This window comes from Pelophylax lessonae, assembly GCF_965119305.1.
Source record: "Pelophylax lessonae genome assembly, chromosome: 2".
Lineage (NCBI taxonomy): Eukaryota > Metazoa > Chordata > Amphibia > Anura > Ranidae > Pelophylax > Pelophylax lessonae.
The window spans coordinates 665,090,889-665,106,799 of NC_138769.1; the positions used below are offsets into that span (position 1 = coordinate 665,090,889).

The following is a 15,911-nucleotide window of genomic DNA, read 5'->3' on the forward strand; positions in this document are numbered from 1 at the left end:
TCGTTGTCTATGTTGTCCAAAAAGGTCGCCTTTTTGGTGGCGATCACTTCGGCTCGCAGAGTGTCGGAACTGGCGGCTTTGTCCTGCAAGTCTCCGTACCTGGTTGTTCATTTGGATAAGGTGGTCTTGCGACCTAATCCTTCTTTTCTGCCTAAACGAGTTTCGGAATTCCATCTTAATGAGGATATTGTCTTGCCTTCGTTGTGCACGAAGCCTAAACATCCAAAGGAGGTGAGATTGCACTCTCTGGATGTTGTTCGGGCGATAAGGGTTTACCTTAAATCGACTGAGTCTTTTCGTAAGACGGACTCCTTGTTTGTTCTTCCAGAGGGTCCTTGGATGGGCATGGCGGCTTCGGCCTCTACCATCGCCAAATGGATCAGGCAGACCATTGAACAGGCCTATGCTTTGCAAGGGAAGGTTCCCCCTGTGCCTGTGAAGGCGCACTCTACTAGATCTCTGAGTACGTCTTGGGCCTGTCGTCATGGGGCTTCTGTAGCCCAGGTGTGTAAGGCGGCGACTTGGTCGACCGTGCACACTTTCACAAAATTCTACAAAGTAGATGTTCAGGCATCGGCGGATGCTTCCTTTGGCCGCAAGGTTCTTAGTGCGGCTGTTCCCTAGGGTCCCTTGTTGGGGACTCCTGGCTGTTGGGATATCTTTTGTATCCCCTGGTTTTTTTGTCTTTTCCTGGGTTGTTGCTCCTGTTGAGCACTTGTTTTTGCTGTTGCCCAGCTGGTTTCCTTCCTTTGGTAAGGTTCCTTTCTTTGATGTGGAGACTGCGTTGCCTTTCGGCGCGGATGCGTTTCCCACCCCTCATGTTTGCACTGCTTTGGGACGTCCCCATATGTGACGAATATGAAGAGGCGGCGACTGTCGGAGGACGTAAGAGAAAACGGAATTTTTGTAAAATCTTACCTGTAAAATTCCTTTCTCTGAGTCCTCCGTCAGTCGCCGCCCCCGCCCCTCTTTTGGGGTTTGAATGTATACTCTACTGCTATTCCACTAAAACTGAGATATGGTTGCAGGAAGTAGGAGGGTATTGACTGAGGGGACCACCCCTTGAGGGTGGGATATGTTAAAGCTTTATTGTTAACATATTCTGTTGCCTAGCTACTCCTTCGGAGCAAAGTCTAATACCCCATATGTGACGAATATGAAGAGGCGGCGACTGTCGGAGGACTCAGAGAAAGGAATTTTACAGGTAAGATTTTACAAAAATTCAGTTTTTTAGTGCATTATTATAGTGTAGGCGGAGATAATTGACACTAGCTTTGATTATGTTTAGACCGCATCTACATCAAGGCTCTTTTTTACTTTACAGGTATTAGCAATTATATTTTATTTACTTAATACTGATTTATATTAAAAACCAAGCTTTTTTGTTAGTTTCTTAGTGAATGAACTCAATTGGCATACTATACCCTGCCCCCCATAGTGTTTACCAATAGGAAGACATGGAGGTGGGAGGGAGGGGAGCGTCATTTACCACTGTGTATACACCCACATGTATGACTCTATAGTCATGTGGGCTGCACAAATAAGAAAGCGGAAGAAATGAAGAGCTTAGTAGGGAACTGAAATTGAACATGGGACAGGGAAGATGGTTAAAATTGATGGGAAGATGGATGGAGCCAAATACAGGACCATTCTGGAAGAAAAGACCTGAGACTGGGACGGAGATTTGTCTTCCAACAAGACAATGAGCCAAAACATAAAGCAAAATCTACAATGGAATGGTTCACAAATAAACATATCCAGGTGTTAGAATGGCCAAGTCAAAATCCAGACCTGAATCCAATCGAGAATCTGTGGAAAGCACTGAAAACTGCTGTTCACAAACGCTCTCCATCCAACCTCACTGAGCTTGAGCTGTTTTGCAAGGAGGAATGGGTAAAAATTTCATTCTCTCGATGTGAAAAACTGATAGTGACATACCCCAAGCGACTTACAGCTGTAATCGCAGCAAAAGGTTGCGCTACAAAGTATTAACTTAAGGGGGCTGAATAATTTTGCACGCCCAATTTTTCATTTTTTTATTTGTTAAAGTTTGAAATATCCAATAAATTTCGTTCCGCTTCATGATTGTGACCCACTTGTTGATTCTTCACAAAAAAGTTACAGTTTTATATCTTTATGTTTGAAGCCTGAAATGTGGCAAAAGGTCGCAAAGTTCAAGGGGGGCCAAATACTTTTGCAAGGCACTGTAGATTGACCACAAAGCAGTGAGGCAGGGGGACGCTGACTCACTCAACCAAAACCGCAGGAGCAGAGAGCCAACACTGCATGAGTGTCAAACAATGAAAGAAAAAATTGGGCCATGGGGGATTTTAATGGTGCCGTAAAAATAAATATACACACAATTCATAGAAAAAAATGGTATAAAATTGAACAACTTTATTAATACAGACAAACAGACTATTAAAATCTTGTCAAAATGACGAGAAAATACATAACATTTTCACAGACAAAACCATGATAATATTGCTTAATAAATGGGACATGGACTGATAAACAATAAACTGTTGTCGATAGTAAAGTAAGATGTTCCTACTACAGAGTAGCAGGGTGGTCCATGTCCAATTGAGCACTTGACATGTTTCGCGGTGATTAAACCGCTTCTTCAGAAGTTTGGTATAAGCTGAAATAATAAACAACAGCTTCAAAAAGGTAAATAGAACATATCACAAAAACGCAGAGTGACAACACAGTCAGAAGAGCCGACAGGAATGCCCAACCATCACCGTAACACCTTCACCAATGATGTTTAAAGAAAGGGAAGCAAAGAAAGCCGCATCAAATAACATATATGAATGCTTTAGAGGCTTTGTGCATATTAACACTCTGTTATATTGCATGCTATGAGAGTTTTTCATAATCTGTGTAGAATGACATTTTAGGGGGAATCTTCCCTAACAATGCAATAAAGTATGGAGATCAGAAAACATAACTGTGCTTTGCCTATGCAAGGCAAAGTAAGAGGCTTTCTTTAATACCGCCTCTCACATGAGCACATACCCCAATAGTCAGAGCTTACACAGGGCTGAGAACTGTTTCCCTGTCATCATTTGACCACATTGACCCAACCCACAAAGCATGAGCTCTGTTTAATGCAGTGGTTCTCAACTCCGGTCCTCAGGACCCTCTAACAGGCCAGATTTTAAGTATCACCTTAGGCAGATGCAGACTAGAATACTGCAATCACTGAGCAGCAAAAAATATCACCTGTGATGCATTTCAGTTATCTTGCAAACCTGACCTTTTAGTGGGTCTCGAGGCCCGGAGTTGAGAACCACTGCCCTAATGGGACAGCATCGCCTGCTCTAACCAGGAGTACCAGGAAATCTCTTTGATCCTGGCAGCTGAACACAAAGATGAGCAGGTGAAATAAAAGGTATGTTCTGCTGAAAACAATGGGCATGAACAAATATGACAAAATACCTTTAACAGTATATTTATTTAACAGATTTTTTTTAAAATTACTAACAGGTCTATACTTACCTACTTTGTGCAAAAGAATTGCAGAAAGTGCCCGTGAACCTCCTCTTTTTGGGTACCCTGCCGGTGCTCCTGGCCCCTCCCCTATGACCTGTGCCCCCATGGGAAGCTTCTTTCCATGGGGGCACTCTTGCATGCTTGCACCTGAGCCCTGCTGCTGCGTCCATTGATACAGACAGTCAATGGCTTCCAGTGCCCCAGCAAAGCCAGCGAAATCTGGAAGTGAGGGGAGAGAAGAGCTGAAGACGCGCAAGGCGCTGGATCAAATAAGGGTTCAGGTAAGTAAAAGGAGGGTGAGGGGGGATGCCAACAATGAAACATTTTTTACCTTAATGCAAAGAATGCATTAAGGTAAAAAAATGTTTAGGCTTTACAACCAGTTTAGGTACACTGAGGCAAAACACTAGTGCTGCAAAAAAATAAAAACCCTGATTGATTTCAGACTCTTTATAGAAACTGTGATTGTAAGCAGAGACGAAAGACATCTAAGACTTTACCAAATTGTACCGATTTTAGGCAGAGTGAAAGTCTAAGTGTCTAAGAGTTTAAGTGAAAGACCTCTGTACATTCTCTGCCGAGCAGCTCTAAGGGCTAATGCTGCTAACCTTTCTTAGGTAAGATACCGTTGTTTAATTTAGGCTGTACCTTATACGCTGGGACAAACATCAGAAACGCCACTGATAAGCCATGGGTTTCTGAGCAACTTGGAAGTGTGATGGCATCAGCGGTGCTATTATAAAAACTTGTGCCCACAGATGTTCAGAGGCTCAAAAGTGCACAAGCATAAAATTCCCGGTGCTTTCCTGTGTCCGGGGAGCCGAAGGTGGCATGTACAGCTGGCAAAAGAAGTGAATAGGTGCTTGCGACCGTACTTGTGCAAACGCCGATGCACCTGTGCATTGATGTTTACCCATGCATGTATATTTCCTGAATGCTTCAGTTGCATTTGGGGAAAATATGCCATACACCCATGCATGGGTAAACGCTGATGCACAGTAGCCTCAGTGTTCACACAACTACAGACTTCGTAAAGCCATTCACTTGTATGGCCGGCTGTACCTGTGGCCCCACCAGGCATTTTAAAGTGCCAGGAATTTTACATTTTGCATTTCAGAAGCTCTAAACATCTGTGCACATGAAACTTAAAACATATGATCAAGGAAACACCTGCCAAAAAACTTTGGGGCCAGATAAAAGACTTCTGCTTGAACTATCTTGGAAAATATTACTGAACTACAGAAGTCACTACAGTTATCAAAATGCTCAAATTTAATTTGGCCTTCCTGGCATGTTTACTCAGACAATTTGATGGGTAGGAGATTACAACCAGATACCAGAGAAGGATCAGTAGTATCAAGGCTGTTGCTACGTGAAATTCATGCGGTGGGAAGTAGAAAATTGGTTATCAGGTTACAAAGGTTGTTATTAATACTGTAATTCAGTCGGTATAAAAGGTCTGGCAGGTATAAGGCATGAATTCACTAATAGACAAAGCTTAGTATCAGCAAGTCAACTAAAAATGCTCAATTTGGAAGCAGAAAGCTTGAATCATTTAACAGGCAAAGATTATCAGACAAGACAGTAAAGTTGGCCACACATGGATCGAAATTCAGCCTGTTCAGCATTGATCCTATCGATTAGACTTCTGCACAGCTGCCCTGTTGGATTTTCCACACTCAATCAGTGCCTCAGGCTTTAGACTGCAGCTCTTCTCAGTGTATTCTGATGGCAGTGAAGTCTCCCTGCTGTCAGAATACAATAGCTCAGCGGGGAGGATTCCCCCATTCTCACATTGAGTGTTTGAATGAAGAATTTGGGTTTTTGGATTTTTTTAAATTTGTTCAACCCACCAATGTTTGAGCTGCTTAAGGTTGTAAAATTAGTAGGTAGTGGATAAAAAGTGATAGACGGGACCAGCAGGGCAAACAATAACTGTTCACAGATCATTTTCTGCAGGATAAAACTTTGTAGTTCTGTTTCCAGGGAATGCAGAAAGCCACGTGTAATTGCATTTCTGTGCATGTTATCCTCTCTCCCTAGTAAGCTATCTATTATTTTGAATACTGGCCCGACAAACTTGCCATGTCTACTTATTCTACCTTTTTTTCCTGAGATACTCGATGGACCAGTGATAATGATGAATTGCGAAGGATGTCAAGCCCCATCCTTAAAATATAATTTCAGAGAGTGGCCAATCCATAATGGTGTATTTTAATAAAGGGAACTATTAAAGTTGTTTTATAGTGTATATGTTTTAAAGAAATGTTTAATATCTGTTTTTATGATTCGATGTATGCCTATTGTTTTGGGTAGCGGTCAACACCTGCTTAACAGGAATGACAATAAGGCTGAATGTAGCAAGGCGATTTGGCCTGCCAGTCTCAAATCCTGGCTTTTTTGGGTGTCCAGGAGGCAAAGGTTCGGTGTTCCAGCCACGCTTCCAGCAGCCTGTCAAAATAGGACTTTATGTAGGTACTCATCCCCCAAACACAGAATTCCTGCTCTTTGGGTCCCTGAAAACAAAAAGCCTTTAGCAAAAGTACTGCTCAGTACAGAGTCCAGCTGCTGCTTATTGCCGCTTGTCAAAATTTTTTACAGCCTGCTGTACTTGTGAACCCCCGAGTGTCCAAAAACACCGGGATTTTAGGGTAACAGGCCAAGCCAACTGTGTGCATGAGGCCTAATAGATATTTTTCAGTGTACGAAATTCAAGGCACAGCGGCAGATAAACTGGAATTGCAAAGTTACATAATATAAGTACTGAGATATCCTATGAGAACAACTGCTAGCAAATTCTTGAGCACACATAGTCCGAGTTCTCACATGGAACCAATAACGTGGTATATTTCGAGTGAAGTGCGTGCTGTGTTCCAAAGAGAAAGGCAAGTACCAACCATGAATAGGATAGGAAGTGAATGAGAGAGAATGAAAAGGTTATTGACCACAACATGACCAAGCCTATTTCTGACACTTTTTAAAAAGTAAAAATCAGTATTTTTTTGCTAGAAAATTACTTAGAACCCCCAAACATTATATATATCTTTTTTAGCAATGACTGGAGAATAAAATGGCAGTCGTTGCAATATTTTTTGTCATGCAGTATTTGTGCAGCGGTCTTTCAAACTAAATTTTATGGGAAAAAAATTAATTTTACTGAATTAAAAAAAAAACTAAACAGTAAACTTAGCCCAATTTTTTTTTGTAAATCGAGTAAATCGATACCTAACATGTTACTATTTGTAATTGCGCACACTTGTGGAATGGCAACAAACTATGGTACTTAAAAATCTCCATAGGCGACGCTTTAAAAAATGTTAACAGTTACCAGTTTAGAGTTACAGAGGAGGTATTTTGCTAGAATTATTTCTCTCGCGGCGATACCTCACATGTGTGATTTGAACACTGTTCGCGCTAGTGTGAATGGACCCTTACATAAGTATTCACAGCCTTTGCCCAATACTTTGTTAAAGCACCTTTGGCACCTATTACAGCCTCACGTCTTTTTGAGTATGATGCTACAAGCTTGGCACACCTATTTTTGGGCAGTTTTCCCCATTCTTCTTTGCAGGACCTCTCAAGCTCCATCAGGTTGGATTGGGGTGCGTCAGTGCAGTCATTTTCAGATCTCTCCAAAGATGTTCAATCAGGTTCAAGTCTAGGGCTCTGGCTGGGACACTCAAGGACATTCACAGAGTTGTGCTGTAGCTACTACTTTGTTATCTTGGCTGTGCGCTTAGGGTCGTTGTCCTGTTAGAAGATGAACTTTTGCCCCAGTCTGAGGTCCAGAAAGCTCTGGACCAGGTTTTTATCAAGGATGTCTCTGTACATTGCTGCATTCATCCTTCCTTCAATCCTTTATCCCATTCTGGAATAAGGCTGTAACATAACAAAATGTGGAAAAAGTGAAGCAATGTGAATACTTTCCGATGTACTGTACATCTTATGCCTGGGGTCTGCAGGGGAATCCCCCCACGTGCTAAATTTGTCTCAATATATGTTCCTTCAAAAAGAGCAGGTTCAACCTCATCCAAGAGTATGCTGTGGAATTGGAATACAGTATGACTGCAATTGTATTCTTAGTTTTCCTTTTGATTTTTTGTAGGAATCAAGCTTAAGAGAAGATCAAGAGGTTCTCCTTATCAGAACAGATCAGTCAGGAAGAGCCTGGCCTGTGAACTCCTCTGGGGAACAATCAGAACAAAAGGGAGGAAGGAGAAAGAGACAGATGGTAAATATTGGGTTATTTTATTTATTGTATGTATTTATATTTTATTGCTGCATGTTGTGCTACCTAAAGACCTAAAGCAGCTGATAAAGTACTACAAAGTGTAGTAAGCCAAAAAACAAAGCATATTTAAAGGTATTCTAAGGGTGTTTTTTTTTTTTTTTTATTACCTTTTTGCATTCTATGCATTACGGTAAAAAACCTTCTGCATGCACCTCCCCCCCCCTTAAATATTTACCTAAGCCCCATCCAGCATTGTGGATGAGAGGAGCGGCTTTCTCCGCTCTCTCTCTCATTGGACAGAGAGGCAGCACCAGGAGCCATTGGCTCCTTATGCTGTCAATCACAGCCAGTGAGGAGAGAGGGGGGCAGGGCCTAGCCTGTATATGTGTTGAACATTTCCTATCCCGCTGTGTGGGTGGGTTAGTAGATACTGCCTCATATCAGTACATATAATATAAAATATTCAGATGTTGGTCTATAGAACTGAAATGCAAAAAACGTCTCCTGAGGAGGCCACTTGGTGCACAATGCCTAATAGGTGATTTGTTCAACAATTACATCAAGGAAGTCTCTCTTATCTCAGTAATTGCCCTGGTTCCAGAAAAGAAGTTTCAGGGGTTCTACTCCAACCTGCTCATTGTTAAAGTGGAAGTAAACTCCCCTGAACAACTTTACAGCATGCAAAGCATTTTACAATCACTTACATGTAGGTGGCTTTAAAAGTAATACAAACTGCGCTGTTTAAGAGATATTGCTGTTGTTTGTGTTCATGGCGTCACTCGCGCATGTGCGTTTTGTCCCTCATTTACAGCACACTCAGCAAGATGTCAGTCTGTGCATCTATGTGCCGTGCCTCTGATTGCAAAGCTCCACAGCATTACAATCCCGCGAGATACCGGTGTTCTTGAAACACCCCATGTGACCAACTACGTCACAGGGGGGTGTGAACAATGATATTCATGGTTAAGACAGGGAGGATATTTACATGTGTACTCTTATTGGTTTTCTGGGCTTTGTCGCCAAGGTAACGGTATACTAAAACGAGGCTTGGTCAATTTTTACTGAGCATGCACAGGATTCTGGCTGTGACAAAGAGGAAAGGGCGGAAGTACAGATGAGGCTTGAATCGGAAGGCAACCACAAACATGGCGCTGGCTTCAGTCAGTAAAGATAAAAAAGAAACCAAGCTGTACAATCAGTAAGAAAGATCCTGTAGGGCTAATTCATATCCTGTTTTTTTTTAGAAATGATATACATAGTGGCCATATGATTACTGGAAACATTTCTTCAGAGTTTACTTCCTCTTTAACAAGACGAAGAAAAGCATTTGCCATATTCTAGATTTGAAGATTCAAATCTATGATGCAGCTGCAGGCATCATTCAGATATAATTTTTTTTCAGCCGGCGATTCCTTCACCATAAGAACAATCGTAGGGGCTGTTCAGCCGATTGACCGTTCTTACGATCGTTCCCCCTCCCGCTACCCTCCATTGCTTCTACCGGCTCGCCCGTGCGATCGGCGAGCTGGAGAAGGAATCCGCCGCCGGCAGAAGTGTCACAATAGAGACTACGAGGACCAGATCATTCACGCAAGTCTCTATGACTCTCGGAGTCCCGGGCGCGACGTGATGCTGTCACGCCCAGTCTGGCAGTTTTCAATACTGCACTGATCTTGGCTGAATAGCCGAGGCTTTCTAGCCTGTAGGAGAGATCGGAGGTCTTATTGACCCCAGATCTCCCCATAAAGAGGACCTGTCATTCACTATTCCTATTACAAGGGATGTTTACATTCCTTGTAAAAGGAATAAAAGTCACGGCTGCATATGTAAACGGCGTTCAATCCATACATGTGAGGTATTGACATGAACATTAAATTTTAAAGCATCGCCTATAGAGATTTTTAAGTACCGAATTTTGGCGTCATTCTGCGAGTGTGCGCAATTTTAAAGCGTGACTTGTTAGGTTCCTATTTACTCAGCGTAACATCATCTTATACATTATAAAAAAAAATCGGGCAAAATTTAGTGTTTTGCTTTTTTTTTTTAATTCATAAAACATTTTTTTTTCCCCCCATAAAATTGCGTTTGAAAAATTTCTGCGCAAATACCGTGTGACATAAAAAGTTGCAATGACCACCATTTTATTCCCTAGGGTCTTTGCCAAAAAAAAAAAATATATATATATATATATAATGTTTGGGGGTTCCGAGTGCTTTTCTAGCAAAAAAAAATTACGATTTTTTACATGTAGGAGCGGAGTGCCAGAAATCGCGCAGTATGGAAGGGGTTCACACATGGCAATAAAACAAACTTCCTTTAATGTATCTCTTCTTGGTAGCATGTACATGCCTTCATTTAACTGCATTTGCTTCTCAGAGATGAGAAAAACACAAGTTTGTTATAAAGTTTAAAGATTTAGAATACAAAGTGCTATGAAATCTGTTTGTGTATTAAAAATGTCATCTTCGTTAAATAGATCCCATTATTTTTAAAGTAAATCTGTGCTATTTCCAGACTAGGCAAACTAACGCACAGGCTGCACAGCAGGTAACCTCTTCTTATACTTCTTTTCCTGGTCTGCACACGTTAATTTGCCTTGGTTTATGACAAGTTTACTTTAAACCCAGACTTGATCTTATTTTTAAAACTATGTAAAGTTAAGATCAAGGGAAATTGAGTTTAGTGAGTTGCACTAATAATCTAGTTTCATACCCACACATCTTCAGCCTCAGCTCCTGGCCCTGGAGCTCTTCTAGGCCCCTCACCTCTAATACTTTGAAATTGCGGATTGGGGATTTGTTGATGTCAAGTTGAGTTTAAGTTTAAAGCACAACTCCAGCCAAAACTTCAGGCCAAACTCCAGCTTTCTCTTACTTTAAAATAGTTTGTTTTGGCCAAGCTGGTTCACCAAACAAACTGTTTTCACTAACAGATGTGCAAACTGCACTGCGTTGAAACGGCACTTCCCATCTCATTTCCATCTAATTTTCACAATCCAGAGTACTGCACAGCCACTCACTGGGAGCTTTGTATTTTGTGAATGAGTACAAAGCTCTTTCTGTTTGGCTGAGATGGAGATCATGACATTATCCAGCCACTGTGGCAGCTCAGTGTTCAAGTTCAGCACCGTGCTGACACATTGCATAAAGCCAGTGTTAAGGGAAAAAGTGTTTAAAAATCCTAACAATGAACCCATCTTTTTTGCTCACTTTTTGGTTTGTTTGGCATTTGCATCAATTTAAGTGTAAAAAGAAAAACCAGTTGAAATTCGGAACTGTCCTTGTTCCTATCTTGCACTACAAAATGTGTTAGCCTTTTTGTTGTTGAGATCTGAGAGTGGGAGTGGCTGAATGGTTTAACAAAAGACACTGGGCAGGGCTGACACTACTCCATCTACAAAAAATACTATATGTTGCAAGCACACAACAGAATATAGGAGCTGAGTGAATTTCTGCCAGATCAAAATATTTTTTTTACTTGCAGTGTCTTTATAACACAAGGAAATGTGCATGTATTATGTAGCTATGTAATTCACGTCTTTTTTTGTTTTTGTTTGCCTTGATATACATTTTAAGCACAGTGTTTCACATTTTAGGCACTACAGGCAAACAGCTAAACACACGGATAAAATATATACTGTATATGGGAGCAATTTTACCTGCCAAAGAACTTGTAATTCTGTATATCCAGTCCTAAGATTTACACAGCTCTACCACACTACACAGTCCTGTCTGATTTTTCTCTGCTGGAGTAAGATAACGCTTACAACCTTGCACTACCACTACTACAGGGATCTTCTAACGTTCTTTTTTTTTTTAATCAGAAAAGGTTTTGATTTAGAAAATACCGGATACAAAGAGAAAAAGAAACAAGTACAAATACTTTTTCCATTCCAGTACATCGGTAGATACATCTTAAAGCAACTTACAGTCCGGGCAAATAAGGTACAAGAATAAGCTGCGTCTCTTGTCCTGCAAGTTTATACACATCACCCCCCTTTGGACCTACCTTGTCCATACTCCCAAACAGATAGGACTTGAGTAAGTGGTTTGTAGAACCTGTGTGAGGCTATATGTCTCTCATTCTCATCACCCCTACTTGTGTACTTGTGTGACAATCACCCAAAGTGTACTTAGCCTGTAGGACACTGCAACACCCTCATCAGAACAAGCTCCCTTGGGGATAAACCAGGGACATCAAGCCATGGAGACCATGGTTTCTCATTTTTATTGAGTAATTTCCTATGTTGATATATATATATCTCTCCAAGAGGAGAATGTTCCATATATGGGCCACCCACATTTTAACTGATGGGGGAGTTAGACTTCCAGCCTAAAATAATGACCTTCCTGGCCCTACATTAGGCCATGGAGAAAGCAACTTTTGTCTTTTCCTCAGGTATAACCTCTTTGAGGATTCCAAGTAAACAGTGGATAGGGTTCAAGGGAACATTTACCTGGAAGACTCTTTTGAGCATAGAGAGAACCTTGCTCAAGGAGCGATGTAACTTAGGGCATCACCAGAGTAGATGGATATGATTCCCAGATGTTTGTCTGCATCTACCACATAACGGGTCGAGGAGTCTACACATCCTGTGGCATTTCACTGGGGTGTAATGTAAGATATAAAGTTGTGACACCTTCTGTGAGACATTAAGAGAGCACATATTATCTGACTGAAAAGCCTCCTCCCACTGGTCTCCTGTTAACATTCCTACGTCCTCCTCGCATTGGGACATTGCCCTATTTGGGTAGGCCCTTAGGTATTCCATCAGGAGCATATGACAACACTGGGATATGAAACCTTTCGTTTTGGTTGCTGACTGGAGTAGGTGAAAAATGGGGGTGGGTGAAAGCGACCAATCTATTGCATCTCGCTGAGCTTTAACTGCAAGGGATAGCTGTAGGTAATAATAAGACATGTAAGCCAGTATGGCAAATTTATGTTGGAGGTCTAGAAAAGGCATTAACCTCCCATTTTGAAACACCTGGGATAGGAGAGTTACCCCCAGGCACGCCATCTAGGTCCCTGCTGGATTTTGGCCAGTTCAGCATAAGTATTATTTCCCCAACGTGGACTGCATGCAATTTAGCCTGTCACTTATGACTTATAACTTATGTTATGGATTAGTACTTAGGTAGGCTTTTGCTTATTGGGTTTTCGGAATGCTTGAGCTTCCAGACCCTCCAGGATGGAGTCTGCACCAGTGCCAATAAACAAGAGGCAAGCAGAAGAGCCTTCGGGGGCAGGAGACATGGAATCTATAAGTTGTTGGAGTTGGGCAGCTATGTAGTAAATCCAAGGGTTTGGGAGGGCAAGGCCTCCACCGTCCTTGTGAAATTGCAGCTGTTCCAACCTAATTCTGGGGGGACGGGCACCCCAAAGTAAAAGCTCAAAAAGAGAATTGACCACCTGAAAAGTTTTTAAGGGAACTTCCACGGGGGAATTATGAAGGGCATCTAAAAGTTGGGGCATAAGCATCATTTTAATATGATTAGTTTTCCCAGCCAAGGACATTTTGAGCCTATTCCAGATATTAATTTTATATTTGAACTGGGCCATTAAGGGGTGCACATTAAGGTGGCAATAGTCTGTAATGACAGGGGAGATTTGGATCCCCAGGTATCTGAAAGAGGTCACTAAGGGAATGGAGCATGGGATAGATGCTGCTTGTCTAAGCGTGTTATCTAAGAGCATTAATGCAGATTTGGTCCAGTTAATAGTGGGACCAGAGAACGGCCCAAACTCTGAAATTATGGACATAGCACTGGTCAGGGATGAGGAGGTGTCACCTAGAAATAGTAACATATCATTGGCGTATAGCATGATCTTTTCATGTAGATCACCATACTGAAACCCGGTAATATGTGGGCTGTTACACACTAAGGTAGCCAGAGGCTCAATGGCTATGGCAAACAGCAGGGGTGACAGGGGACATCCCTGTCTGGTTCCCCTGCCAAGGGCAAAAGCAGGTGACAATCTAACGGACACCCTAATCGCTGCCCGCGGAGAGCTGTATAAAAAGCGCACGCAGGAAACCAACCGAGCACCAAAACCAAACTTATACAGTACCTGCCAGAGCTATGGCCAACTGATACTGTCTAACGATTTATTTGCATTCAGGCAAAGGAGTGCCCTACGTCCCATGTTATCTGCCTGCGTCTGCATGTTTGAAAACAACCACCTAATATTGGTGGCCGTGGACTTTTGAGGCATGAACCCTGCTTGATCAGAGTGTAAAATGGACCAAATAAATTTGTTTACCCTCAGCGCCAAGCCTTTGCTAAGATCTTCACATCACATTGCAACAAAGATATGGGTCTATAGGAGCTAGGGTCTAACATTTCCTTTCTGGGTTTAAGCAGCAATACAACAATTGCCCTAGACATTGAAATCAGTAACCGGCCTACCTTGGCAGAGGCATTAAAAACCTCCAGCAACCTGGGCAGGACCGTCTCCCCATTGGTGGTGTATACCTCCATTGAAATACCATCATCCCCAGGGGCTTTGCATGTGGGGAAGGAACAGGCCGCCTTTTGTAGCTCATTAAGAGTGAGCAGGGCGTCCAATGCCAGACATTCTGCAGACGATAGAGTGGGCATGTTCAAGTCATTAAGTTAACCTGTCACTGACTCAGAAGAGTAATCATCTCGGGAGCCATAGGTGTCTAGAAAAAAAGGATGATAGTTTGCTAATGATTTGATCTGGGTCGCTGACCCACCCGCCTAGTGAAGGAGAGAATGGCTCCAATAGCTGGTGAGGACTGTTGTGACCTAGCAATTTTTGCCAGTAGGCGACCTGTTTTCTCCCTCTCTTCATAGAACACCATTGTTATGAAAAAATGTTTCCTTTCTGTGGTGGAGGCGATCGAAAGAATCCTGGGCCGACATCCATACCTCACTTCGGGAAATGGCATGGATCCAACACGTATGATATTTCCAACAATCGTACCTGGCCTTCAACCTGTTCAAGAAGAATGGAGGAATTGCGTTTAACAGCAATAATTTCAGTAATGAATGTACCTCGAAGGTATGCCTTGAAGGTGTCCCACCTCAACAGGACATCATCACACTGCGTGTGTGTATTGAAAATTTGGTCAATTTGCTGGGTTATGCGGTCATGGGAGCAAAACAGTTTAAGCCAGAAAGCATTCAACTTCCACGGGGCCCTACACATAGTAGATGGAGGCCTGGTTTTCAGCCATATCGGTATTCTTCAAACTTTCTAAACACAGGGCCATTTTATGGTCCTCCAGGGTTTAGGAGGACCGGACTATGGCCAATGGAAGTAAAAAATGCTGCTGCATCAGTGGGAATAAACAATGCTGTATCATTTGTTTTTGTAGGAGGAATAGTGCCACATTGTTGGAATGAGGGGGAGGAATAATGCCCCATCGACTGTATCGGTAGAAGGAATTGTGTTCAAGGAAAAGTATCCCAAGGGCTGCATAAAAACAAGCAAAGGGCAACAGTTTGGAGACCATTGCTCTAGCTGAACAGTGATCAAGTCAAGCAGCAGATTTATGAGCTCATCTTTCATTGTGCTCTATCCTCCTATCAGCATATCCCTTGTTGGCACATGAGAATTACAACACAATGCACTGGCTTATTGTGCTGATTCTCTTTCCCAATTCTGGGAGCTGCTGTACAGGCGATTACAAGATTCTGCCACCAGGTCAAATTCAGGTACTTTCACTGTTGGCACTTAACAAATACATGTAATGATGTACAGTGAGGGGGAAAAAGCATTTAATCCCCTGCGGATTCAGTACATTTGCCCACTGACAAAGAAATGATCAGTCTATAATTTAAACGTTAGGTTTATTTTAACAGTGAATCGAAAATAAAGTGCAGCGCCTATAAAATACACATTTAGGTGGTGAAAGAATTAAACAGGCATATGAATGACTGGTAATTGGTAGTTGATAGAATTCAGTCCTGGCATACATCAGTCTCTGGGATGAGAGGAAAAAGTGATGACAGGAAGCTGCTTCCCACTGCAAGAGGATAATCCACCACCGTGTTGTAAACGAACTATCTACTCTTACCAACTGCAGTGGACCCTCAACTTAATGATGGGTCAATCAAGCATACAGGACAGGGATCAGCTCAGAAGGATCATCATCACATATCGACTCTCCATACTGGATCAGATGTAATAGATCGTATGTGAAAAAAACTTCCCC

The 15,911-nt window shown here is 42.1% G+C and overlaps 1 protein-coding gene across 1 annotated transcript in view; it reads left to right on the forward strand.

Annotated features, from left to right (window-relative positions):
- The window catches only part of CWF19L2 (CWF19 like cell cycle control factor 2), a 410,652-nt gene that overhangs the window by 218,910 nt on the left and 175,831 nt on the right, over positions 1 to 15,911 (forward strand). Inside the window, exon 11 of the mRNA XM_082245347.1 lies at positions 7,601 to 7,726. Coding sequence (XP_082101473.1) covers positions 7,601 to 7,726 — 126 coding nt within the window. The remainder of the gene's footprint in view (positions 1 to 7,600; positions 7,727 to 15,911) is intronic.